Source organism: Brienomyrus brachyistius, chromosome 7, assembly GCF_023856365.1.
Source record: "Brienomyrus brachyistius isolate T26 chromosome 7, BBRACH_0.4, whole genome shotgun sequence".
NCBI classification, from domain to species: domain Eukaryota; kingdom Metazoa; phylum Chordata; class Actinopteri; order Osteoglossiformes; family Mormyridae; genus Brienomyrus; species Brienomyrus brachyistius.
Window position 1 is genome coordinate 7,656,133 of NC_064539.1, and position 27,503 is coordinate 7,683,635.

Genomic DNA, 27,503 nt, shown 5'->3' on the forward strand with positions numbered 1-27,503 from the left:
CCAGCCGCCAGCTTGTCCCCATTTTCAAACTTGCCCACTTTCCCTTTTAATCAACTCACTTTCATATCCTATCGATCTCCCCATCTTTAGTCTCAATCAATCCAGTCCGTCCCACCCCCCCCCCCCCCCACTCCAGCCATTGGCTCATTGTGCTCTCTCTCTCTGACCTGATTTTTGTATAACAGCTCGTTAATCAGCTGTGTGCCGCAGGAAACATTGGGAGCACGATGCATCTAATTAAAAGGCTCTGTTGAGACAGGACCGATCCAAACAGCAAGGGGCTAGACTTTTCCCCTTTCACTGGCCCATCCACTTGTGACTGACACCACAGTTTGGCTACCAGAGCCAAAAACTGCAAGGCTGGCTTCGCTCCCCTTCACTCACTCTGCCATCCTATCATGTCGCAAGTTCTAAATGAGCTGCATAATGGTGCCACCTGGTGGGTGGTGCAAGAACTTCCAATGGAGAACAATTCCTCTTCCTTCCCCAATGACGTCCTCACCTTTTGTAATCGGTGAGCATTTTTAAGTGATGAATAACTTGGAAAGAACAAAGCGTTACAAGACATCAGATAAAGTAAAAAAAAAATGACTCCTTTCAATGTTAAACTTCATAGCTCCTCTGCAAGGGTCATCAATCGAGTACTGAAGCAAGTCTAATTTGACCTTGTCTTTGGGGAGCATATCAAGGGAGTGAAACAACGAACAGCAGAAGCTCTTGACCACAAAACTCGACACTACAAAACCAAGATACGATTAGGGGATGGGATTTTATGTCCTACTGTAGTGATCTTCCACGCCCTATTAAACAAATATCAGAGCTAGACCCACTAAATTCTGAATACAGCAAAACAAAAGCACCACTTTACAAACCACTGCCCAGATCTATAATCCGTTTAGCCACCCTGACTCACCAGACACAAGCCCCCCCCCACATGGAGAAGATTTTAGGATTAATCAGGATACTGATCCATGTGTCTCACAGTGAAGATCCAGGAGGTCTTCAAAGGAAAGGAGTTACAGGCAGGAGGTGCGAGGAGGATGGAAGAGATGCCACAAAACACACATTAAAAGTGTTAGTCAACTATAGCCTGGGACATCTCTTTGGACCAGACAGAGAAACATTATCCAGGCACTCAAAAAAGGTAATTATAACCTTCACACTGAGTCCAAATTCATGCTTATTTCCAGAGTTAAGCTCTCATTTCAGTCCTAATTCCCTGCATGACACACACTATAGGTGGCACAGCCTGTCTCTCCCTTGGGGAGTCAATAACTGTTTATGCCATATTGACTCCAGATAACCAAAGGGAGGATTTGATGGATAAGTGAGGCGCCCCATTTGATACACAGCTCTAGAGAAAGGCATCAAAAAAAGCAATAATGTGATTCTGACTCCTCCAGACAATCTTACAAAAACACGCCTCTTCTCCCCGCGCCAGTCACACACTAACGCAAAAGTCACACATCAGCTGTAGTGACACACATCTACACTTTACATGTCATGCGATATTTCATCCTGGGGCCATGAGGACCCCGGGGGCCTGTTTGAACCAGACTCCTGTATCCACACAGCATGTTCTCAATGTGAGTATCTTTCCCTATGGAGCACTCTTCCTCCAGCTATTATGCTCTTGTCAGTATCTGTATTTATTTATTTAACAGATGCTTTTATCCAGAGCAATGTACAACTGAGAGAGCGGGGTCAGCTAGTCCCTGGAGCAATCTGGGGTTAGGGGCTTCACTCCAGGGCCAAACGGTGAAATCACACAGCCAACTACAGGATCTGAACGAGCAACCTTCCAATCACAGACACAGCGTCTTAGCCTGCTGAAGACCCATGACTATCTACTGACTCCATTCTCTGCTTGAGACACTTGTTTGTTTTCACATACTGTTGCTTTTTACCTTATTTGAAGGTGGGGGGGGAGGGCTGTAGTGGTGGAGCATAGTGGTGTAGCAGTTAGCACTAGAACCAGGGTTTGAGTCTCCATCATGGTTCGTCATGTGTAGAGTTTGCATGTTCTCTAGTTCCCCCCACAGTCCAAAAACATACTATGAATGAATGGGATGTGAGGGTGTCCTGTGATGGGTTGGCGCCCCCCATTCTAGGTTATTCCTTTACATTCCCACAGGCTCCAGATCCCCCACAACCCTAAACAGAACATGGTTACAGAACACAGATGGGGTACAGTGTCTGCCTTTCATGCCAGTACATCTCTACTGTGAAGAACAGGAATCACCTATATACATACTTTTTCTCATTGTACATGTACAACAAAACTCTGTGAAACTGCCCATTTTCTCTGTTGTCTAACCCTACTTCCCATAAATGTCACACACAGTTTTCCCAAAAAATCTCATGTAGTTTATTGGTTATTTTTGTTATTATTATGAGTTATTCACACTCACAGTAATACTGTGCATTTTTTTCTGGCAAATGTTCCTCAAACAGCAGCTTATTATTTACTGAAGAAGATTCACAGTCCTCTCCCCAAATCAACATAAAGCCCAATGACACATTCACCTGCTCCTTTTGAGCCGTGCGCTAATAGATAATTGAGTGGTTGACACGCTTTGAAATGTTTCTACACATTTCTGTGTACGTCCGCCCTGTAAACAGATTTAAGGATGGATGGATAATATTTCCTTACCTGTAAAAGTCTTCAAATACAAAATAAATCAGCGATGTACTGATTTTTGAAGGTAGAGGTCTGTCAGTGTTAACACTGACATTAATACAAACATGAACAGGCAGCACGAAGAGTGACAGCACCGTCACGAATAACAAACCCAGCCGGAGGCAGAGTTCTGAGAAGATGTGTGGAAGACTCAAAGTTCGAAACAACACTTAATCTCCAAGAGGGATAATAGGGACCAGAATAGTCAGTCTCCCTGACACTAATACACACAGGGGCTGAGCAGAAATGTCGTCTCACCACAGAAGAGGTGATCGGAGATGTCGGAGAGGCACAGGTGCACCAACAATGGTATTAGTACTGTTAAAAGCAGAGCTTGGGTCCAAATTGTCCTGGGCAAAGGCACCAATGATCTTTATATACAAAAAAAAACACAAATGTAAAAAAGGTCTTGCATTGATAGGCTTAACATATAAAAAAAATCACTTCATTTAGGAGAACTTCTTGGCTTCAGGTAAGAGTGACGCATCATGTGAAGAATGAAGATAAAATGTATGGAAAAGACACTGGAGAATGTAACTCTGCTTTCCAAGCCTCACGCCCGTCCAGTGTACCGCCTCATCCCTGACAAACTCGCAGAGAACAGATGGTGGGGTGTCAGCGGGCAAACCTCACAACAGCGAGCGGCAGCGGTGACCACATTTGGAAGGTTGTTTTTTTTTGGGTAAGATGGTCCACATCCGACTAGCCACAATTCCTTGGAGGAATCAAAATTCACGTTCCGCCTCGCTAGCTATGAAATATATTATGATGGATGAAATAACATGACGATCATCACAGAAACCAGAAAAAAAAAAAACTCGGAGGAAGACCTGCGAGAGAAGGTTCCGGAGTCGGGCCTATGCCATAAGGCTCTCAGCCGCTCTATGGTGAAATTTGTGGCTTTGCATTCCCTTCCGTCCGGGCAGCGGCCAACAGGTGAGGCCGGTAGGGAGGCGGGGCTACAAGCTGACATTTCTTGTGGATTGGTTAGGCCTCCGTCTCTGTCGAATCTCCGATTCATCATCCTAGAAACAACATGAGTGTTTCGGCGTTATTCAGTGCTGGACAATTCTCATGTTTACCTGCATGAATAAAGTAACTTAGTGCTCAAGATAAGTTTCATTTAGGAGTTTGCAGTGGGGCAAGGGGAGCGGCTTACTGAGTCTATGGTCTCCTCCCCCTCTGTGTGCTCGCTGTGGTGATTGGGTAGCTCTATATCGGAGAGGGCACTCTCCACTGCCTCTTCCTCATAGTCAGTCTGGTAATCTGACTCTTCTGGGGGGGGGGAATCAGAGAGTAAGGGAGGCAAAAACAAAGGAAGAGAGAGAGGAAATGAGGGGAGCATAATGTGACAGAAAACAGGAGGGAGATGCAACACGAATAAAAGACCCCAAAATGTGCTCCTCTCACCATCAACGACCACCTGCTTCACTGGCTCAATGCGGGACACGATCTCCGCCAGGTCAGTGAAGGAGGCGTTGGGACAGGTTACCACCTGCAGGGGAGAGAGAGACACCCCATAATATTCACCGACCCTACTTAATCAAACACTGACAGCTGGCACAGCTGGCGAATCAGTGCCCGGCACATGATCCCGACGTCGCCATGACAGCAGTGCGAACTCGCGCCCCCATTCCAGCCCATCCGCACTCACGTTGTTACTCTTGGTGTTGCGGAAATCTTCCTGGTGCCTGTCCTTCAGCATCTTCTCCACCACGCCACTGCGGCACCACACGTCAAACACGGTCTTGCCGTGCTGGTAGCCCACCTCCTGCGGGGCGAGCGGGAAGAGTGTCATCACGAGTCGTCGCCGGCGAGCCGCAGGCATAGCGCCTGGGACGCCACAAACCACGGAAGGTGGGACTACCGTGTGCTGCCAATCACTGATTTTAACCAATGGGAATCAATATAAAGACAACAGACAACCAGTTAAGCCAATCGCTGAGCAGCAAACACTCTGTAATCCCACCCACCCCAGATGTGAAGGCCCATTTCTGTAGTGGATATTCGGTGGTGCACGAGGGCAGGGACACGCACGGCGATCTCGTCGAACTTGGCGAACTCCAGTGTGCGGTAGCGGTCGATGGGAGGCCGGATATACTCGCAGTAATCGCTGTTCTTCACCACCTCCAGCTGCCTCACACAACACACATAGGCCAGCCGCGTCTGGATCTCCGCCATGTTCAGCACCTGCCGGTCACATGATCGCTTTAATGTTTATTTGCCAGCGGGGGCTCGTCACCAATAATAATAATAACGATAACTCAAGTCCCAGCGGGGGACCCTGGAACTGCATACCAGAGCCAGTTACTTTGATTAACGTTAATGCGATTTGCAGATAAGCTAGGGGGTTTCGTATAACAACGCTCATTAATAGACCTCGACAGACACTGAAGAATGACGGGAACCTTCCACCCACATGGACACCCCACCTTCACTTTCTTGGCAAGGGGGTTGAAACGTTTCCAAAGAAGCCACCAGCCTGACAGGGAGTCACCATAGTTGGTGAGGTGGGTCTCGTCCTGGCTGCCCACGTCGATGGCGATCACGACCTTGGCGCCCATGGACCGCGCCACATCCGCTGCATAGGGGAGGGGGGCAGGACAATTTGTCTAGTAGAAAACTTGGTTGATTTCAGCCTCAGCACAGAAACCCTGATGGATTTCACCTTGTCCCCCTCTACTTAACCTTGAGTTCTTTTACAGGTTATTTATTTATTATTCATTTACTTTTACACATACTTCCCATCTTACAGCAGGATTATGAGCAGAGGTGGAAAGTTCAGGTCAAGGAAGTACAAATCCAGACCAAGATCTTGTTTCAACCAACCAGCTGAGAACTCTGTGAATGTGACTCTTTATATTCAACTGGTTGGTTGAAACAAGATCTTGGTCTGGATTTGTACTTTCTGGACCTGAACTTTCCATCTCTGATTATGATTTAGATTATAGGTATTTTTGGGGGGTGCTGACCTGGCAGGTTGTTGATATAACCCCCATCCATGAGCAGGTGCCCGTCTTTTGGGTCGCAAAGGGGAGGCAAGTAGCCCGAAAGGGACATGCTGGCACGCACATATCGCCACAGGGAGCCTGGGAAACGGAGTCGCATGACTGTAACAATGCTGTTAGTCTCCACCCCCTTTTGGGGGAAATAGCACAGGATGATCAGATGGGTCTATTAAGATGGCAAGGCGGTGAAGGTGTGTAACACCCCAGGGGACAGGCCAAGCAGACAGACACACCATCAGTGTGCACCCTCATGGTAGAGGCCGAGATGTCCGTGGTGATGTTGAAGTAGGGGATCCACAGATCCTGGAGAGGAATAAAGCCATGAGGACGCCACCTACAGGCAGATTAAATGTACCACAGTGGGTACAGAACCCACTTCATGAAACCTGCAAATGAGATGAGATTTCAAGGATTGAAAGACAGGGTCTTAACTGCCTTCACCTCGATCTGCTTGCTCTGGAAGACGCTCGAGATGCCGGAGTTGAAGGCCGCACCAGAGAACATAGAGGTGACGGGGTAGGTGAGGTCCAGCACCTTTTTGAAGACGGAGGTCATTTCCTGAGGGTGGAAATAGAGGGAGTTGCTTGACGGGCACTCTGCCTGCACCGAATGCCACCCCCCCCCCCCCCCGAGACTCACTTACCATCGCCCATTCCCGCGCCCGGACCCTCATGCGACTGTAGCTGCGATCTTCTGCATAGAGCGCCCCCATCAGGGACCCAATGGAAGTGCCACCCACAAGATCAATTGGGATCCCAGCCTCTTTCAAAGCACGGATTATGCCCACCTGGGAGCAGCCCCTAAGAAAGAGGGGCAGGGCAGATTAAAAAGGGCCCGTGATGTATAAGCAAACACACAAACATAACGTGACACAAAGGATAAAGACCAATTCTTCATGTCAGACATGTTTAAACAGACCAGCTCAATCATTAACTGTCACTGTCCTGCCCTTATCCACTATAAGCTGGACCTGCAGAGCTTCAGCTCAGCTTATCTACACATAGCCACACATGTATTTAGTCAAACAGGAGTGTCAGGGGAAAGAGAGAGAGAAGGAAAGAGAGGGAGAGCGAGCAAGAGAGAGAGAGAGAGAGAGGGGAGCATACACACCTGGATCAACTGCCTGAGAAAGACAAAGAAAAGAGCAGAAGAGGAAGAGTGTTAGAGGAAGGAGAATGTTGGAGCAACCCAAAGCTGAGGGGCGTCTGACAGAACCGGCCAGAAGCAGCTCAGGGAGGGCGTGCCAACCGGGTCACCACTACTGGTCATACAAGCGGCAGAGGACCAGCACCAGACCCAGGAAATGTCATGGCGGACCCGTCCTGGTCCTCACACAATAATTCAAATAGGAACAGTACCATCACCCACTATTAACAAGAAATACTGAGAATCTATAGAAGGCTCTAGAAGATGGGTTGTCGTGCAATAGCCTGGGGGAAAGTTGGCAGGGATTGGGTGAGGCAAACAGATGACGCATCATACCTGGCTCCGCCTCCCCCCAGCACCAGACCAATGGCGTTGCCTGTCAGGACTCGAGCCAACCGAGAGAAGTCTGAGTGGCGATTCGGGGGCTTCTGGAAGACACGCTGGTACATCTCCCTCTGAGGAACACACACGGGCACAAGGACAAAAAAAATCAAAAAGGAAAAAGCATAAAAATCGAATTCTGTAGTTGTAAGATAAGGACTGAAGACAACTGGCCTAGGACGGGAATGTGGATATTTGTGGGAGGGGCAGGACTACGGGCAAGGCTATTTTGAGAAGGGTAGGGGTGCAAGGTGTGGCAATGGTAAAGTGGGTGGGGCTGTGGGTGTGGCTATAGTGAGAGGGGTGTGACTTGGGCATGGCCACAATAAGAGGGAAGGGTCTGGAGGCATGGCTAGTTATGGTGGGAGGGTACCAGTTTGGGCAGGCTCCTCTTGGTGAACACCCTGCGGGGGCAGGACAGGTGCAGGTGCCTGGAGATCCAGCTGCGCATGTTGAGCCAGTCCACGGTGCCCTGGGGGGACGGCCCATCCTCACGGTGCAGCAAGACCAGCTGCTTTTGGGCTCTCACCGCACTTCCCTCTAGCATGCGCTCCAGCTGGGGGAAGACGCACATCAAACAGGACTGGACCCCGCTCTCTGCTGTAACTGCCCTGGCCCGAGAAGCTCGATGGCCAAACTCCGGAAGATGTGAGTATGCATACAGACCTCCACGTCACATTTCAGGACAACCTACGGGTTCTCATAGAAATGCACTGGGAACCTGCAGCTCCAGAGGCTCAACAACTAGACCACTGCAATAACTTTGGGAAGGTTGTGGGTTCAAATCCCAAACTGTAAATCTTCAATCTACTTCAAGTGGCTTTGGATAAAAGCTCAAATCTGATTTGGTAAATGCGATGCCCCCCCCAAGAGTGCCTTTTATCCTCTCTCAGCCTTAAAGACTAACACTGTAATTTCTGTGAGATGAATCAGCATACAGATGCTCTTTACCTGTCAGCAGATTGACACTGACAATCTCCAAGCCCTGAAGCTGACAAGATCTGGTAATTCTGAGATAGACCGCAGGACGATCCATCCCCCTGTACACCCCCCCACCCGCCCCTCACCCCCTCACCTCCCCCACGGTGGGATCCTGCTCGCCGAGCCCTACGATAATGATGCAGTCGGCCTGCCGGATGCAGCGCTGGGTCCAGGGTGTGAGGGAGCTGTCTGATTGGTAGAGCACGATGCGGTGGATATCCTCCTGCTGTCCCAGCCAGCTTGACAGGCGGTACTCGTGCACACTGAGCCAGTGGGGGGGGGGGGGATTCAGTTAGGGTACACTCGTATTTAGGGCACACCATTAGCTGAATGAGAGCCCTAAGCGGATGGTAGAGGGGGATTTTGAATGCATTACTGACTTGTCTAGTGCTGCGGCTCCCAGGCGCTGTTTGATGATGTCACTGGTCAGGAGCAGGGTGGGTCCTGGGAGAGTGGAGAGGGTAGACGGCAAAATCACAATGATGTTTATGGGGGCAATTAACAGCATACATTTCACAGTAATTTAGCTTTTGATTGGTTTTAAAGAAAAATAGGAGACGGTTCAAGGGAACACTTAAAAAAAAAAATAAAAAAAAAATTAACAGACCACTTTCTACATTTCTTTTTTTTTTTAAATGCGTGTTTAAATCCTGGTTTAATCCTAGCTCTGCTGGCAGAAGGCTACACTGCACAAGCTTCAGGCTCAAATTTTCTGAGACAGCAGTACAAGAAGAAGGTGAAGCAGGAGACACTGGGAACGACCAAAAACCAGCCAGACAGAGGGCAGAAGCAACTTCCTAATGCTAGAGATGACCATCAACTTAGCTGGCAGTACCTCATACATCAGAGGGTGATCAGGTGACCTTCAAAAAAAACGGGAAACATTAACTGGTTTGAAGTGCACTGCAAGGACAGTGCATGTTAGGCTCGTCCCACGAAGCAAAGAAGCCCTTCATCAATGAGAAGCAGGGAAGAGCCAGGCTGTAGTGTGCAAAAAATGTGTATTTTACACACACACTAAAATCGAGAAATGAGTGGAACTGAAAATTTGACTGTGGTTTCTTGATTTTTCCCAGAGCTGTAAACTTTTCAGTTTCTAAGAAGCAGACCGGTTTTTGCTCATTTTCCGACAGTCCAGGCCGCATTCTGGAAAACAGGTCTGATCGCGACTGATAAGAATAATGAGGTGACATGGCTGACCGATGGCACTGAGCGCGTGCTGCAGCTCCAGGGCGAAGGCGGTCAGGGGAACCTCATCAGAAACAGGCAGGATGGAGACAGTGGACAGGTTGGAGGCGGGATTTCCTGTGTCCCACTTACTCCCTGGGGTGTGGAGGGTGAGGCTGCGGGCTGGGGACACACACAGACTGGGGTCAGGCACGCACACACAGACTGGGGTGAGGCGTGCATGCACACACACACACGCACACACACACACGCACACACACAGACTGGGGTGAGGCGTGCATACGCGCGCACACACGCACACACACACACACACACACACACACACACACACACACACACGCACACGCCAGCTGTTACTTCAGTAGAGTTTAAGAGGGATCCACCCCTACGACCGGTGACAGGGGGGAAACATTTTCTTACAAAATACACATGCATAAAATATTGAACTTTTAGGGAATAACTCTCCCTATGCAAAAAGTCTCTTTTTCAGAGTGAAGTATGATCCGCAGAAGGTTAGGATAACAGGAGAGGAGACACACACAGACCTGTCAGGGGACCGTTAACCTGCTGTAAAATCTTCTGCCCGAGCAGATGGATCAATCTGGTCACCACCTAGACCAGGAGGAGGCAGAATGAGCTGGAAATGCAGGGGGGGGGGGCAGCAGCAGGCGGGCACCCGTCCCATCCAGTACACAGGGGGTGGCGCTCACCTGCGGGTACCTCCTCTTAATGGAGCTGAGGGCACCTTCCGGAAGCTTGGCAAGCTCCGAGTCCCGGACCGCGTGCACTGTGGTGGCCCGGTTCTGGTGGGTCAGAGCCTCCACCTGAGGACACAGGATGACAGCTGTGACGCGGGTCTAACGCATGCCGGCCAGGTACAAGACGCTCCTTCCGTTATCATCCTCATTATTATCATCATCATTCGAGTTAAAAACAGACTTTGCCGGGAATGTGGTCATCGTCATGCTGCTCATGCACAGATTTTTCCAGGAACTCCTCTTCGTAAAGGTCGCCATTAATACTGACGTTTACACTCAGGGTTTCGGATGTGCAGTCAGGCGTAGTGTGGATGACGTGCAACAGGCCTGCTTGTTTTGTACCACCGGTGTAAGGAGGGGCACACCAGACCCGTATCCTAAAACTCCGGGGTCAGTAACCATGGTGCCCGCACGGAGAGGTATTCTTAGCCGTGCTGGCGTCACCATGGCGATGTTGCATGTCAAGGCGATTGTGGAATAACAGACACGGACTATTCTGGGAGGCTGTGCGTATTGGCCGCCTGATGCAATCCGGACCTGTCCTCCCAGCACACGCACCAACACTGCACCCCTCCTCTCGAACCCGAGGCTCTCACCACTCCGATGAGGTCGCCCCGACCGTACTCCCCCGTCAGTTCCTTCTTGCCGTCCTCCTTGAGGATGACGGAGCGCAGCCGGCCGCTCAGGACGATGAAGGTGCTGTCCGACTTGTCCCCCTGCCTGACAGGGAGATGTGGGGGCTGAAACCGAACTCGGCTCTCGGGAGAAGCGTGTCAGAGGGGAAGGTGCTTCGCTCAGGTGGGTCCACGGGGGGGCGAGTCCACGATCAGTATTAGCCTTACAAACTGAGACACGATCAGACTATGCAGCCTGAAATAAGTATATTATTGCACTACTGTTCACAGGATTAATCTTAAATATTTCCCATCAGTGCTGTGAAACAGCCATCTGGGGAAGATGTGTTTGCACACGTCTGAAAAGCCGTTACTGAGTCAGGTTATGAATTAGTCACGTTTCCAACTGTCTGGGCTCCGCCTGTACCTGTAGACGGCCCTGCCAGCTTCCACGGCCATCCAATCAAGGGCGAAGTCGATCTGCCGCACGAAGGGGGACATCCGGCGCACTACCGTGTGAGCCACGTTCAGCACCACGCTGGGCTCCACACGCATGATCCTGCCAAGGAAACACAAAGTCTTTAAGAACTGCACCATCTGTTGGCCAAGTGGTAGAACTGCGTGTAAAATTCATGCACTCATGGGCCTTATGAACAAACAAAAAAAAGGCGACTAAAACATACTAAACACAGCTAAGATTCCCCTGACGATTATTCCCCTAACAGATTCCCGTCCAACAGGGAGGAAGGGCATGGATACGCACTCGTAGAAGTGGATCTTGGAGATGGAGAGAAAGGTGCAGTCGCGATGGGCGCGAACCGTGAAGATGAGCGGCTCGCCCGTCAGCACGGCTAGCTGGCCTACCAGCTCGCCGGGGTGTGTGTGAAACAGGCACGTGTCCTCCTCACGGTCAATCATGCGCTGGTACACGTGCAGCAGGCCCGAGATCACGAACTGCACGCTCACGTCCTGGAGAGCACATTCACAGTGGTCACAGACAAAGACGCGCGAGGGCGTTAGACTGGGACTGAGCACAGCGGGGAGACAACATTCTACTGCTTCTACGGTATTCACGCTAAAAACACACCGGACATTAAACTGACGTTTTCATGGTCCACTTAAACTGAACATGGGATAGCCAATTATCTATACTAGGAGTTCCCAATCCCCAGTCCAAATGCAGGTACCAGTTCATGGGCAGTATTCCACTGGGTCAAGAAAGCGGGTGGTTTTGCGGAGGGGTTGGTTAATTACCAAAAAATAATGATACGCTTTCATTATTCATTTCATTCACCCGCTCTGCTTGCATCTTTGAAGTGTCATGGGTTAAACTTCATGAAATCAGCAAGACTCCACCGTAAACTCCACCCCTTTTGCTGGTCAGTGAAATTTTTGTACAATGTACACCAGCCCACAGACACCAAAAGGCTGGGAACCTCTCATCTACACAATAGGCTAGTGATGGCTAAATGGTTAAATGAAGCTTAACGAACCATTTGCTGTATTTTTTTACTGTACTAGATGGCGCTCTTGGTTTGCTTTGGAGCATGCTTTGAGCCCTTTTTTGAACAGAGAGCACCATCTAGTGGGGTCAGAAAATACAGCAAGCGGTTCATGCAGCTTCATTCGGCCATCGCTGCAATACTCTGGTAAAAACACTCATTTTAACATCAGCTCGGGCGGCATGCCAAGCTCAGGAGGAAGGTCACCTGATCACCCTGCTGGGCCACCACAGATCCGGTTTTGACCTGGTGCAGCGTCACTCTGCCCTCTAGCAGGCTGGGGTCCTGGAGCCCAGTGAGACACAGACCGCGGGAGAAAAGCAGATGCCATTCCTGTTTAATAACAACTCACACCGCAGCCTGCTGTGCTCAGCTAGGCATACAGCCATGGCGCTGAAAGCTAATGACACACTCAAAGGTACAACAGCATGGCCCCTGGATCTCAAGCCATGGCACCCTTGCACTAACCTTTAACTGGATAATGCCCAACAGGTCCTTCTTGGCTGCCTGGAAGATCGTGTTAACTTTACTAGGATGGACTTGGTCAGAGCGCCCCCCACTGTCCGTGTAGTGGAACACAGCAGAGGGTGTCTGCTGCATGGTCACGCTTTTCTTCAAGATTGACTGAGGACATGGAGAGACAGAGAATACAGACAGAGAATACAGGCGACGGGTGTGTTTGTATCTGCAGTCTGTCAAAAAGCACATTTAATGGCCCCTATGCCTGCATGCATTAATATAAACACTTTGGTAAAAATGAGGTTCACCCTATCAAGCCAATAAAGGGATTTAAATTTAAATAAAAATTTCAAAGAAATAAACAAACTTAAGCCTAAGAAGATGATCTGCTTTTTCATTAACCGCCACTGTCAGAAAACATTGCAGATTAGATAGACACAAGGCATTTCGACTGATAAGAACTGAATTCAAAATAAAAGAATCCACACCCCCCCCCCCCACCCTTGTGAATTGTCGGCACCCTGAAATGAAACTCACCTTCTGGATGACAGGGCTGGAGGGCGGGTCGTCGATGGTGACCCTGGCGCGCTCATAAGCCATGTCGAGGTCCTTTCCAGCCACCCCTGCTATGACAGACACAGTAAGATTCCCCACCCAAAACCGAACTGTCATAGATCCTCTGGGCCATCTATTAGCTAAAGGGTGCTCCATTCCAATTTGGGGGAGGGGGGGGGTCACATTAAGCCCCACAAGGGCTGTTTTTGTGCATTATTTCACTCAAACCCCTTTGTTTAATTATCTAATGAGTTCGTTTTTTACTGCATTCTGAACAATGGGGAGTACTTCACAAAATATAGATATTCTTAACATTTTAATTATTAAAACCATTCGGAAAAAGGACGTCTCTTTTTCCCTTCCTCTCTCTCTCTCTCTCTCTCTCTCACACACAAACACACACACACACACTTCATCACGCCATCCCATTCTGCCCTTGCAAACAGGATGGCAGAAGCTACCGGAATAATCGATCGGCATGGAGACGGAGCGGGCCTTCCGCTGGGGAGCCGGTGAGGTCTCCGGCACGCCGTGCTTTTCCGTGTCTGCGACCAGAATGAGAAGCAGACTCTGAGAAGCAGCCGGACACGCCACGGTATCGTCAAGATGACCTCGCGGTTCCAAACCAAAAGGTACCATACATCCAGTATAAAGAACCGACACAGGAGGGTTCCAGCAACACAGAGAGGTGCTACAGGTGCAGTTACTACAGGCATAACAGAAAAAACATGAACACTAAAAATATGCCTTGATGGAAAGTTTTTAGACAGAGAATCTAATTAAAAGCTATTTTCGACTATATTTTGGTCTTCAGCACCCATAGGTGGCAGGCTTTCGTGTGGGGGGGGGGCATGTCACCTGCTTCCGCCTGGGCAACCTCGTCGTCGGTGGCAGGGAGGGAGTGCAGCCGCCGCATGGTTCGGCCCGGGCTGCCCTCGGCGATGACGCTGGCCACTGACACCAAGGGCACAGCTTGGCTTTCCTGCCGAAGTGTCACTGGTCAGCAAAGCCCCTCCTTAAAGCTGCTTAGCATCTCACAATGTCAAATTGGGGTCTTTCACCATTTTCTATACCCACTCTGCCATGCAGGGTCACAGAGGTCCAGAGCCTATTCTGGAATCACACACACACACACACACACAGACACACACACACACACACACACACACACACACACACACACACACACACACACACACACAGATCCATCCTCTAACGGCAATTCGAGCTATATAGAGGCAGCTGTTAAATTTTTCACATCAGTAACAGGAGCCCCAAAATCACATAGTGGGGGGGGGGGGGTTCAGGTTCAGTTTCCCAGTGCCTAAAAGCACCCCCCCCATCTGCTCACCGGGCTGAAGAGCTCCGTGGTCAGACCCAGGTAGTTGTGCAGAGCCAGAAAGGTAACCCTCTGAAGGCGTACCATGATAATCTGGAGGTGGGGAGAGATGGACGGGGAGGCATGAGCGGGGGTGGGGGGGGGCTCGGTGTGAGAGAGGGCGGAGTCCCCGGCGGAGTGCAGACAGGGACGCGAACACCTGCGCTTAGTCGAGTGCCGAAAATGAAAAGATCAAAGGGCCCTTTGATCCATTATTTCACATCAATCGCCGGGTTCCTGAAGGACAGACAGACTGACAGACAGACAGACAGAGCTCCTCGGGGGACAAAGGAAAGAAGAGCGGCGTGTTTGAAGTGAGCGCGTGACGGTGTGTGTGTGCGTGGACCCGTACCTGGATGACTCGGACAAGCGTCTCCGGGTACTTCCTAAAGACGGACTGAAAAGCTGAGGCTGGGAGACGCAGGATGGCGGAACGGGCGGCTGCCCGTGCCGATACAGTCTTATAGGGAGCCGGGTAGCCCTGACACAGGAAGAGGGAGGGGAAAGGTCAGAGGTCAAAAGTCACGCCAACATGTTCCTACGTGCATCTGAATGCAACTGGCCGGATCACGGTTCCCCAATGGCTGCTAGTGCAATCTTAGCCAGAAATATTGCATTTGACCTGACAGTGACCCCTCAAAACCAATAATCGGGTACCAGAGACGCCCAAGGAGAGACTCACGGTGATAACATCCAGGATGCTGAGAAGGCTGTGTACGCTGTCTCCTGGCAACACTTCCTTCACCACCACCTCCGTGCCATCCTGGTGAACAACACCAACATCTCGGTTCACAAGTGCACACGCAAGATTACCATGGGATCTATCCCAGGCAGCACAGGGCATAAGGCTGAGGGACACCCTGGACAGGACGCCAGTCCGTTGCAAGCCCCACACACACACTATGGGAAACCTGCACATCTTCAGGCTGGCTCAACTCCAGCCATCCATTTTCCAACCCGCTTATCCTACTGGGTCGCGGGGGTTCCGGAGCCTATCCCAGAAGCAATGGGCACGAGGTAGGGAACAACCCAGGATGGGGGGCCAGCCCATCGCAGGGCACACTTACACACAAGTCACTCACACATGCATTCCTACGGGCAATATAGCAACTCCAATTAGCCTCAGCATGTTTTTGGACTGTGGGGGGAAAACGGAGTACCCGGAGGAAACCCCACGACGACATGGGGAGAACATGCAAACTCCACAAACATGTGACCCAGGCGGAGACTCGAACCCGGGTCCCAGAGGTGTGAGGCAACAGTGCTAACCACTGCACCACCATGCCACCCTGCTGGCTCAACTCTCACCACTAAATTAAATTTACAGATCCTGTTTAAATACTTTTTCCTTTCGATTTTCACTGCATTCTCGGGAAACTTTGTTTTTCCAGCAAACACTATGGATATTGATAGGGTTAATCTACTTATTGGCCTGACTATGGACTCAGGAAGTCTATCAGAAATTCAGCACAAAAAAAAGGGTGAAAACAATGGCAGAATCACGCTGCAGCTGACAGACGCGAGATGCACACGGTCCATAAAACCGGTCCCCGCCGGGCCTTGCACCAGAAACACCCTTCTGCATTCCACGGCGCTATCTGCCAGGGTATCTGTCCATCACAATGACCTCCTGTTCGCACAATTAACCCAGAAAACCACCATCGCCAAACCGCCCACCCCCACCCGAGCCGCCGATCCTCCCTGCTAATCGCTCGTGACAGCCCTCCGGTCTCCAGAGACCGGACACTCACCATCGTTTTGTTTCCCTGACAGACAGATACAGAGGATCTATATTCTCCTGCACTGGCTGCCGTCCCCTTGAGCTTAGCTCACGTGCTGCAGTCCGTGGCACATTTCCCAGCCTCCCCTTCACCTCCACCCGCCTGCCTACTGGAGCTCTGCCCACTGGCACTCTTCAAGGCCACCCAAAAATCACAGAGGTTTTCTCCCCTTTCTCCACGGCACAACACGGCGCCACCTGCTGGTTCCCAGAACTAACTGCTGGACTAAAGTCAAATGGCTCCCAAGCCAGGAGCCCTGCTGACACTGCAGCCCTTGCTGCCTCGAACCCTTGGAGCCCCACAGGGCCCTGAGGAGGGTTTCCTTGTTTTCATACAAGAGATCAGTCTCATGCCCCCCCCGAACCCACCCTAAATGAAGACAGCCCCCTTCGTTACCTTGGTCTCACCAAGGTTGCAAAGGGGCGGAAAATTCCAAGAAACTTTCCATTCCATGGGAAGTTAAATGGAGGAATTTTGGAAATATTCCAAGTTGGCAACTTTCCAGGCGAATTAAATGGAATATACAAGAATTAATGAAAAATTTTGCAATTCTTGTCTCACCTAGCAGAGTCACAACTTCCCATAATAACTCGAGACCAAATGGCTGAGACGTCATCCGGAACCTGGGGGTGTTACCATCAAGGACAACCTCAAGGAGGCTCAGAGAGCAGTTCCTGCAGAGGATCCTGCCCCTGCGTCACTGCTCTCTTCACCTCGTCGCCACTCCAGGCTACAATCCTCTCAGGCTGACTGCCAGAGATTCCTCCAGGCTGCACTGTCCATTTCTGCAATCTGGTAACTCCAACCTAGCCAATCTTCTGCAGTGAACCTTGTCCTGGCCTCCAAGCTCTCCGTTCTGCCTCAGCTTGTAGAAGCTTTATACCAAGACTATGTTTGGGACATTGGTACTGGGGTAGAGAGCTCCAAAGAAACGGCAGGAAAATTGCAATTTCACCAAATTTCAGATCCCAGTTTGCAAGCCATCAAATACACCAAAGCAGTTGGGTGGGAAATTAGGGTGGTGACAGCACAACAAGGTTCTCCATCGTCAGGGGCAACAGCAAAACCTCTAGCATTCTTCAAAACAAAGACAAAAACACATTCATCAAAAAGTACAAAACAATGCAGCTCCGGTATGAGTCTGCAGCCAGCAGTATGTACACGCAAAGGTCACTGTATGAATTATCTTAGATCTTATTATCTTGTAAACCCTGCATTAAACTTCAGCATTGCGTCTAATTTTGTTTGGACCAATGGTCCATTTCATTAGGAGAACTAATCGTGTTTTCATGCCTTTGGATAAAAATGCTGGCTAAAAACAATTAGCATCAATATGGAAAGGTGATGTCAGTGCCGCCCCAAGGCAGAAGCAGAACCGGTAATGTTATTACGACGCTGTGGAAGCAGCAGCACCCCCTGGTGGTCTTACACTCTCAAGCACGCACAGCTCCAGGCGGCCGTCCTGCACCACGTATATGCTGTCGTCTTGGTCCCCGGGCCGAAAGAGGCCCTCGCCCTCCTGCAGCTCTATGGAGACCATGTGACGACACAGTTCCAGGAAGAGCGGCTTCTCAAAGTGACCCAGCACCCTGAGGAGGGACACAAACAAGCGGGAGAGAGAGACAGGTTTCTTAATCTTCTTTTCATAGACATTATTACTCGCACATTTGCACTGGTTCAGTGCTCAGTGTTTGGCTTGTAGATAACAGGGCCCTGGTCTGAATCCCCAAAGAGATAATTTGTCACTGTTGAGCTGTTGAATTAAGCCTTTACCCCAAAAACTGCTCTTGTATGGACTGTGAGGGGGGGGGACATAAAAATGCTTGGTACTGCACCCCAAGCTTCATCTCAACTGTATCTATGCACCTCATATGTAAAAATCAAGCAATTCCTGTATCTGTACTGTAAAATTGTCAAATACAAATATATCACAATACACTATGTTATATGAACCATATTACATTTTTATACTAAGTACAGCATACGCTATTACACTAAATGATTGGGGACGCACACTGTTCCAAGCATATCATGAGGTATATTCCATAGCCCAGTGCATTCTGGGAGCACGGTTTGCGTCGGTTTGCCAAGCGGGGTCACCTGACGTTCTTCAGCATGTAGAGCACCTCAGACGGGAGGTGGGAGTTCTGCACATCAAACTCGGTCAGGTCGGCCTCCAGCAGCGAGGGGGGCGGCTCCTTCAGCTGCAGGGTGGGGGGCTCCTTTCGGATCCGTAGGATCCTGGGGAGCACGAGCGGGGTGGGGAGCATATCCATTCACCTTTTTCTGCAGTGGGTATGACTAACATTTACATAGGTGGCACCTACACAGGCCAGGTTCAACAAAGCTATTGGGCTCCACCCAAGACTAACAATCGGGACCAAACAATCAGAAGCCAGGAGTGTCTTACACCTCATTCAAGGGTACAACAGCTACACCCAGCAACAGCCAACCATCTACAACACATAATTACAACATTGTTTCGGTAATTTGGAGGTTTTCGTTGAAATCAGCCATTATGCACAACAAAAAAATTTACAAAAAAATGCTACGACTCGCTTCTGAATATTATTACTACTGTCATCATCACTGATGGTCACCATCCCTCCACAACATGCCATCTTCTCTCTGTACCCTTATTAGTAATTAATTTGCAGGGCATCATATATGTTCATAAAAACTGTTCAGAGCACAACTTTCTTGACATTTGCAGCCATCTGCAAAAACTGAAACTGAATATGAAACTGAACATTTTGTGTCGCTGACAGGGTATTGCAAAGAAGCTCTTGAAGTACAAAGGGCAAATGAAGAATCTAATGAAGAATCTGGAACCGTGTGGTCCGGAGACTCACTTGCGAGCTATGGTTAGGACTTTGGTTCTCTTCCGAGAACGCTGGCGGGATAAAGAGGTGGACGAGGGTGTGGAAGAGAGAGTCTGCACCTGAGAATCAGGGGGAGGAAAGGAAGGGCACAGAGAGAAGCATAAAGGGATGTTATTACATAACATGCTGACATAAGCATGTCCGGCACTGAACCACACTGCCTCCGCAGGATGCCAGCGGAATAACATGCTGTGTCACTGAGGAGTATTCAGCATGGACCCCGGCCTACCTTCCTCATGATCTTTCTGCCGTAAAACAGCACCTTATCCCTCTTCCGGAAGCGATATCGAGGAACGCCAGCCTGCTGCTGCCCTGATTACCACAAAAAGTGGACCAAAAACCTGAGTCATCTTCAACACAGGTGGGTTCTTTTGGCATAAAAGCAGAATAAAAACACACAGAACTGTGCCTACTGTGTACTGAGTAAAGGTGCCGAACAGATCAAATGCCACTTCATTTTGCTGAAATTGCCGTTCGCCGTATTTTTTGACTCGAAGCCCCATGACAACTGACAGGAGATTGAGTGTAATTATGCAAACACACGGCAGTGCCTGACTCTATTTATGTAGCAAATAAACACAGACTTGCTCCATATGAGATGTCAGCCAACGGTTGTGAAGCTCTTTTAAATGTCATATCTGAATAGCTTGTACTGGGAGACTGACATGAGCGGGACGGGCGCTGAGGTGACAAAGCCAAACAGGGGCGAGGGGAAGGTACTAACCAGACAGCTTGTATTTCCTGTAGAGGAACAGCACCACGATGCCGATGAGGGACACGGCCACTGCTGCCCCGATCACCATGCCTGTCAACTGGAAGACACAATCCCATGGTGACTATCTCCATGGCGACTCGCTAAATTAACCTAAGACACTTGCTGGAATCTATCCCATATTCCAAAGAAGCTTTTAGGTTGGGAAGTCACAGAATAACGACTTAAAACATGCAACGTCCTCTGCCGGAGCCCTGCACATTTTTGGGTTTCCCCTCATTTAACACACCCAATTCAGCCTCTTATGCTAATTACCACACAGCTCTTGAGCTGAATCATTTGTGGTGGAAAAGGGAAAGAACTAAACTACACAGGGCTCCGGCCTTCCAGGACTGCAGTTTGACATTCCAACCCTAAAAGCACATCTTTGTAGTGCAGAAGGAAACCAGAGTACCTGACAGTAACCCACATAAACCAGAAACATAGTGCATGGGGAATTAAACCCGCGATTCTGCAGGCGTGAGACCCTGTGTGATCACGGGCTGTGGGACGGAGACAAGCTGGAACGCGGGTGTATTATGGTGGCCTGCATCCTCTCCTCCACAAACCGCTGTCTCCCTGTCACTTTCTGGAAAGGTCAAGGAGAGCGCGAGTGCCCATGCATGTGTGTGGTTTCTGGCTTTGGTGACCTAGAAACAGTCCTGGATGTTGTGTGACGTGGAAGATGATTTAGCGTAGCAGAAACCCTCGCCTACCACTACATTACACACTCCTCTACTGAGCTCACCGCTAGACCATAAAAATAAACCCTTCCAGATGATTATGATGTAAATGTTATAGAGCAGATCCCCTTGCATCACAGGGCTGCGGGATGGAGATGAGCTGGTGTTACCATGGTGGTTTGCATCCTCTCCTCCACAAACTGCTGCAGCCGTGTTCGAATGTCAATCCCGGCGCCCAGCATGAGCTGAAAGACAAGCACAGGCACTGTGTGAGGAATGGGGTGGGGGCCAAGTGCAAGAACTACACAAACCAGTCGTCAAGATAAAAGAGACTGATGACAGAAGAACAAGTCGATTAACTGCCTTCCAAGGTCATGTCACACCCATGCCCCAACAGACAGGAGGCACCATGCGTGAGTTTTAAAGCAGCCACGTTCCAACTCAAAGGCCACTCTCTCTCCCTCCCTCCCCTTGTGCTGACCAGCACCCTGCCCCACTGCTTCTCTGTCTCCCCGTGACTTTCCAGAAAGGTTAGGGAGAGCGTGGGCACCCATGCATGAGTGTAGTTTCTGGCCTCGTTGACCTAGAAACAGTCCTGGATGTTGTGAGACGTGGAAGATGATTTGAACAAAGAAAATGTGTTGGGACTCAAAACAATGCAAGCACATACACATATAACAAGTGTAGTAGAAATTAGAAAGTCAGGAGGGTGGCGATGTCCTCCAGAACATGTGACCTTCTGGACACATGCTTAGCCCCAAATCCATAGTGCTAAGCACACTATCCAGATGACAGATGTGAGAGTTAGGCGTGTTCCAGCACCTTACCGGGTATGTGGCACAGCTCTCTGCATCTTCACCTTCCATTTCTGAGGGCAGACAGAAAGTTAAAATGAGTCCCAAATACACATCCGCATCAACAACTAGAACAGTAGAACACACAACCACACAGACTTCATGACCACTGTGCTGAACCTAAACTACAGTGAAAGTGGCCTTTGAGCCTCCCTCTCTCTCCCGAGAATTTGCAAAGTGTCTTTGCTTCACTGGTACCAAAACAAAACACAGCCACTTGAAAAAGCAATGAAGAAAAAGCAAAGCATAATACCGGTGGCCGTGTTTAAGGTTACAAGAATCATATGAGCTGGTGTGTCAGCTAATCCGCCGCTAGCATAGTAAGTGACCTTCGTCACAAACAGTGCTTACAGCCTTAAAATGTACTGCTAATGGCGCAATCGGCTCAGTTTCACCGCCAACACACCCTCCTGCGTATATATACGCTCAGACTGGAAATGACAGCGAACTTATAAAACTTAATGCGGCACATATGGGAGAGCTTTTATTGATAATACACGAGTAGCAAAACAAAAAGAACTGATCAGAGTGCTCCGTAGATAGAACGGTGTAGCGTGTATATAAATAAAGCCTGTCGACAATCACAAAGTATCTTGAGTAAGAAAACCAGCTGTGCGCAACATGGCAGTGAGGCATGATCGCTGGGGTCAGACACAAGGGGCGATCCTTCCGGACATGCAGGAAGTGAAAAAGGGAAATACGACAAAGTTGCATCTGGGAACATCTTCAACTCCGTAGTTACATGTATTTGCGCGCACATACTCCGCCCAAACTGGACACAAAGCAACACCAATCCGCTGTAACACAGCCGATCGCTGAAGACATCCAGCCAAGTGTTTTTACTAGTATTAATTACACAAATAAACTTTTAAAGCCTACCATTGGCAGTGCAATTTCCCCGTGCCAATTAAACCAGAACTTACCCTACTTCACAGTCCAGAGCTCTGCCTGGACGTTGCCTTGACAGTGAGGGAAACGCCTACCAGTATGTAACGCCACTATTGGCTAGCCTTCTAAAATTTCACCCAATCAGCGTCAAGATTGTTTCAGGTGTTTACGGAAACATGGAACAAAAGAGATTTACAAACTGGACACTGGATCTACTGACGTTCTTCAGTGAGATAGAATTATAGAAGCGTTATAGATAGCGTTATAGAAGTGTAGGTTTGCAAGTTTTTGAAAGAATAAAGACAGCATGGACATAGTTACGCTTGTTATTTGCTGTGTTGCGAGGCTATTAATTGCAGGTGCAATGTGTCTTACAGTGGTTATACAAATCTACACCAAATTGATTTCTATATACCTAAGGTTCAGTTTTATAGAACTATCCCATGCACACAAAACTCGGACCAAAATTCAAAGGCGTAAGCGATTGTTTATAACTTCTACATTTTTGTCAGGAATAGTCAGACGCAGATCTGTTAGTTTTCTTTTTTATTCAACTAAGCGATTATCACGCGCATCGTGTCATCCAGCTGTTTCATAAAAATTAAACTAGTTGACATGCTTTGTCTTAATTTCCCTGCTTTGCGGTGTATTGCAGAAATTTGCGGACTCTCTGTCTCCATCTTGCGGTATACGCAAACGACTCACAAAGTGATGAATAAATGGATCAAAATTAAGATGGCGAAAGGGATGGGAAAATGAAAACAATTACAGTCACTGAAAAAAAGTTAAGCACCCAGAAGTAATGGTCCTATTTGGATGTAATTTGGTACACTTGCAGACCAGCGATGGGTATGTAAATGATTCAATTTGCAAGGAGCTGGCACGTCTAGTCCGCAGACAGAGGACGCCTCGTAGACATATTAGACGGCATTACCAGCACTTGAGGGAGTCTGATAGGGGTCTCATTGTGGGTTTGCATGAGGGTGGATGGTCTTATGCAGTTGCCTGGCATGTGGCACATGCAGATGTCACAGTTGCCTGATGTTGGAACCAATGGGCTTGAGAGGGCACCCACACACATTGTGAAGGTTCCAGTTGCCCAAGACAGACCACACCAAGGGAGGATCATTGTATTGTGTGCCAAACGTTACAGAACCCCATGACAGCTGTGCCTGCCATCTGGACACAGTTATTGGACTCTCTACAACAGTCTGTTTTATCCCGCACCGTGTCTTGATGACTGCTATCAGCTTTACTACGGGTTCACCGTCCCATGCGTAGGCTGCCATTATGGAGTGGTGTCATAACCGGGAGGCATGGACTGATGACGAGTGGCGATGTACCATGTTCAGCGATGAATCTTGGTTTTGCATTACCACGGATGACTGGCATGTGCACATATGACGGTGCCAAGGGGAGAGGACCAATCCTGCCAATGTTGTGGAGAGACAGACCAGTGTTACTCCTGGTATCATGGTGTGGGGAGCCATAGGGTATGACATCATGGTGTGGGGAGCCATTGGGTATGACATCATGGTGTGGGGAGCCATAGGGTATGACATCATGGTGTGGGGAGCAATAGGGTATGACTTCAGGTCATTTCTGGTAGTGATTCGGGGGACCCTGATGGCACAGCGCTACGTCAGTGACATCCTGCGTCTGCATGTCTTACCCCTCCTGAGACAGCACCCTTTCAACTAGACAACACCCGTCCACACACGGCACGTGTGTCTATGGACCGCCTGCATCATGTTGAGGTCCTCCCGTGGCCAGCCAGGTCCCCCGATCCAATCGCACGTGTGGGATCAGCTCAGACGTCAACTCAGACCCAGTGCCAATCTGCAGGATCTCGAGGGCCAGTTACAACAGCTGTGGGCCGACTTGCCGCAGGAGAGGATACACCGGCTGTATGATACACCGACTTACTTTTGCATCGTACCGCCACATGTATCCAGGCCCGGGAGGTTCCCACACCCTACTGACATGGGGCCAGCAGTGTGCCCATACTGCCAACTCTTTCGTCCGTTTTATCTGATATTATAATTATTGCAATACAGTCACATGACCTTTCACCACGTGCAGACTCATTTTACTTCCACCACTCCATCTGGGTGCGTAACTTTTTTGTCAATGAGTATATATGCAGATTTCAGATTGTATTAAGTAATTCTAACAAAAGAACAACAATATGACACAGACTTACCATAATGTATAATTACAAGCCATTTGTATTTTAACTATTTATTCTATCGTCAAGGACTGAAATACTTACCTAAGACATTTTTTGCAATTTGTTGGCTGAACTTTATTTCACTAAGGATAAAAGATCACAAGACTAGACATCACTATACATCTCTCGCCATATGTCTGAGGTAATTCCATTAGGTAAGAGACTGCAAAACTTTTTCGCAAGTGAGTTACGAGATGTGATGATAAGGTAAACATCAGGCCTATTATTTTAGAGAAACATTATCAGAGGGGGGGGCGGTATAGTGGTATGGCGCCATTACATGTCACTAGGGCTGTAATTCAAGGACCTGCCAATTGTATCACAGCTGTAGGTAAATGTAGCCTTCAGTCTAATTTAAGGTACAGAAATGGACTCTGGGCAACATTTTTTGTGCTATTGGGAGTGCGTTAATGTGGAGGAACAAAACTGTATCGGGGTGTAGCCTTTTTTGGCACTGTGGTTTATTCCTAGCCTTGCTCCATTAGCTTTGCCAATAGGCTTCGGGTTCCAGTGACCCTGAACGAAACAAGCGCGCACAGAAAATGGATGGAATAAGATCATGCACTCAGAGTTTTCTTTAAAGAAATTCTGCACATTGTATAGTCACTGAGACATTCATAATCAAAACTAAATAATAAGGCTCATATACACATTGACCATTAACAGAACTTAGAGAATAATATCTGTACACCCACTGCATATTATATCTTTACACATCAAATTATATTCTTCTATGCTTTTGTTTTTTGTTACGCAATTTAAGCGGGGGACGGGAGGCCTGTCCGTCCCCTTTTCATCCTTCTACATAATGATATTTTGTGTTCTTTTCCTTTGCACTCAAGAGGTAAAGTACTTCATCCGCTTCAGTAAACAACACCAACAGCCTCTCTGTTCTCCTTTCAAAACAAACATGGCTAAAATGGGAATACACTGATGAAAGGACCAGCAGAAGCCTGCTGGATATAGAGCAGGAATGTTTTTTTTTCTTTTTTGATTTCAGAACACAAGGATAAAAGCTTTCTAGAGGCATTCTGCTCCTTGCAGTGAACTTGCAGAGCGAGGTCCAGTTCTCGATTCTGAAGGCTACTTGTCTTCTCCAGAATCCTCTGGGAAATGTGTACAAGTCCTACATGCTGACAAAGAACCTGTTCTTATATACGTTCTGCCCCCAGTCGTTTGTTCTGGTCTCACCAAGTTGCTGTTGCCTTACAAATACTGATTTTTTAAAATTATTATTATTGTTTGATAACTAGCATTATTATAACAAATAGCAACAATAACGTTGTACCAGGGTTGTGCAGTGGCCTCATTACTCCAGTGTTTTGGTTTCCATTCCCTCTCTCACCTGTGTGTGTGTATGTGTGTGTGTGTGTGTGTGGAGCTTAGGTGAACTAGTGTTTCTAAATTACCCTCAGTGTGTTCCCTGCAATAGTTTGGTATCCTTTCCTTTGTTTTGGATAGCAAAATAAAATGCTACTGGTTATGCATAGTTGGAATCATAATAGAATCCAAAATAGACGTGGCGAGCAAGGATTAAGTTCGATGTCTCTTAAGGGACTTGAATCTTCCCCGTGCCACATTAAAGTGAAACGGACTTTAGCAATCTAACTCTCAATCGAGGATGTGAGTTCTCATTCTAAAGTGAGAGCTGAATGGAAAGTGTTACATATTAAGTGCAAACATCATCATAAGGTATTTTAGCTAGTAAACTTTACAGAAGTATCTAACTGTACCCCCACACACAGAGGTACTATTAAAATTAACACGAAAAACAATGTTTCAGAAACTCTCGTGATGGATTATAATTTCAGATACGAAACAAAATTAAAAATTCTCACCGCTGTCACCGTAACAGGTGACACTTTCCATGCAAAGACTTTTTGTGACGATGTAGCGCATTTTCCAGGCGGGATTTCAGTAGGAAGAACCTCCAAGAGGTGGCATATATTACTGACCCGTGGGGCAGGATTCGCAGCCGTCTTAAGCTCCCGGTCCCCGGGGAATTTCTCAAACCAAAAGGCGCACAGGTCTGTCGGAGGCCAAGGCTGCAAAATCACATTTTTTCAGCACATGAGACTGACTGGAACCTTTAAGAAAGTCAAGCTTGAGCACAAACTTTGCCATCGCTGCATGATCCATACAGCCGACTCCACCTGGGAATGGATTGGTAACTTTGTTATCAAACTGCCTTTAATGTTGTCAGCACTGAACCGAAAGGCTCCTTCTGGGTGTTTTTCTTACTGCCAGACAAGAATAGACCATAGAATTGCTATTCTGTCTAGCTGTACAAATAAAGTGACATCATGTATCGTACCTTGATCAAAAGAGGCTGCCTTTCAAAGGAAAAGCAGAACATATACCACAAAAAAGCTGTTAAACAGGCCTATTTTCACAAAAGACAATGGAATCCATACAGGAACTCTTTGTTTCAATCCAAAATACATGCAATAGCAAAATATTAAAATTCCCAAAAATCATCCTGAATGCCAGTGTGGTAAGCCTACATATCAGGCAAACCAGCAGACCACTTAATAGTAGTTCTTTGTGATACAGTTTTTACTAATCTGTCAAACTACAGACTTGCCTTTCTAGTTGTTTCATTGTCTAATCTCTATGCTCAACATGCTGGTACAGCGCATGGCAAAAAGGCTTCATTATCATATTTAAGTGTACATATATAAGCAAGTCAGACTTCATGTACAACTTCAGTTCCCCAATCTTGATTCCCACTTGTTTTACCTTTATTATCCTGCTTTCCGCTAGAATTTTATAAAATAAAGTTTT

At 48.2% G+C, this 27,503-nt stretch overlaps 1 protein-coding gene across 13 annotated transcripts; it reads right to left on the reverse strand.

Annotated features, from left to right (window-relative positions):
• Positions 1-2,344: 2,344 nt before the first annotated feature.
• Positions 2,345-26,633, reverse strand: LOC125746643 (patatin-like phospholipase domain-containing protein 7). Of its 13 annotated transcripts, none has more exons than XM_049020870.1 (36): positions 26,558-26,633; positions 21,575-21,615; positions 20,918-20,992; positions 20,038-20,125; positions 19,543-19,625; positions 19,284-19,372; positions 18,532-18,672; positions 17,861-18,020; positions 15,333-15,413; positions 15,003-15,131; positions 14,624-14,704; positions 14,131-14,254; positions 13,734-13,817; positions 13,255-13,340; positions 12,727-12,882; positions 12,466-12,543; positions 11,520-11,725; positions 11,184-11,315; positions 10,739-10,862; positions 10,095-10,208; positions 9,930-9,996; positions 9,397-9,546; positions 8,577-8,640; positions 8,291-8,459; positions 7,589-7,771; positions 7,171-7,289; positions 6,332-6,488; positions 6,130-6,246; positions 5,922-5,991; positions 5,653-5,769; positions 5,113-5,261; positions 4,718-4,870; positions 4,335-4,451; positions 4,091-4,175; positions 3,840-3,955; positions 2,345-3,705 (listed from the first exon to the last, which is right to left on the reverse strand). In XM_049020870.1, the coding sequence occupies exons 1-36, from the start codon at positions 26,616-26,618 to the stop codon at positions 3,640-3,642; spliced, it is 4,032 nt and encodes a 1,343-aa protein (XP_048876827.1). In that variant the 5' UTR covers positions 26,619-26,633; the 3' UTR covers positions 2,345-3,639. The 13 variants fall into 13 exon arrangements, 10 of the variants coding, with proteins under 10 accessions (XP_048876827.1, XP_048876826.1, XP_048876832.1 ...); XM_049020869.1 differs by having other exon boundaries at positions 13,255-13,343; XM_049020875.1 differs by lacking the exon at positions 26,558-26,633 and adding an exon at positions 22,525-22,581 and having other exon boundaries at positions 13,255-13,343; positions 20,918-20,994; positions 21,579-21,615.
• Positions 26,634-27,503: the final 870 nt, after the last annotated feature.

What these genes read in the sequence shown, in the direction of transcription:
- LOC125746643 (XM_049020869.1), bottom strand. Translation starts at nt 26,618, where the DNA reads ATGCGCTACATCGTCACAAAAAGTCTTTGCATGGAAAGTGTCACCTGT. An exon ending in GCATCCTGGATGTTATCACC is followed by an intron (nt 15,132 to 15,332) that starts GTGAGTCTCTCC and finishes TTCCTGTGTCAG; the next exon opens with GGCTACCCGGCTCCCTATAA. An exon ending in CCAGCCCTGTCATCCAGAAG is followed by an intron (nt 12,883 to 13,254) that starts GTGAGTTTCATT and finishes CCATGTCCTCAG; the next exon opens with TCAATCTTGAAGAAAAGCGT.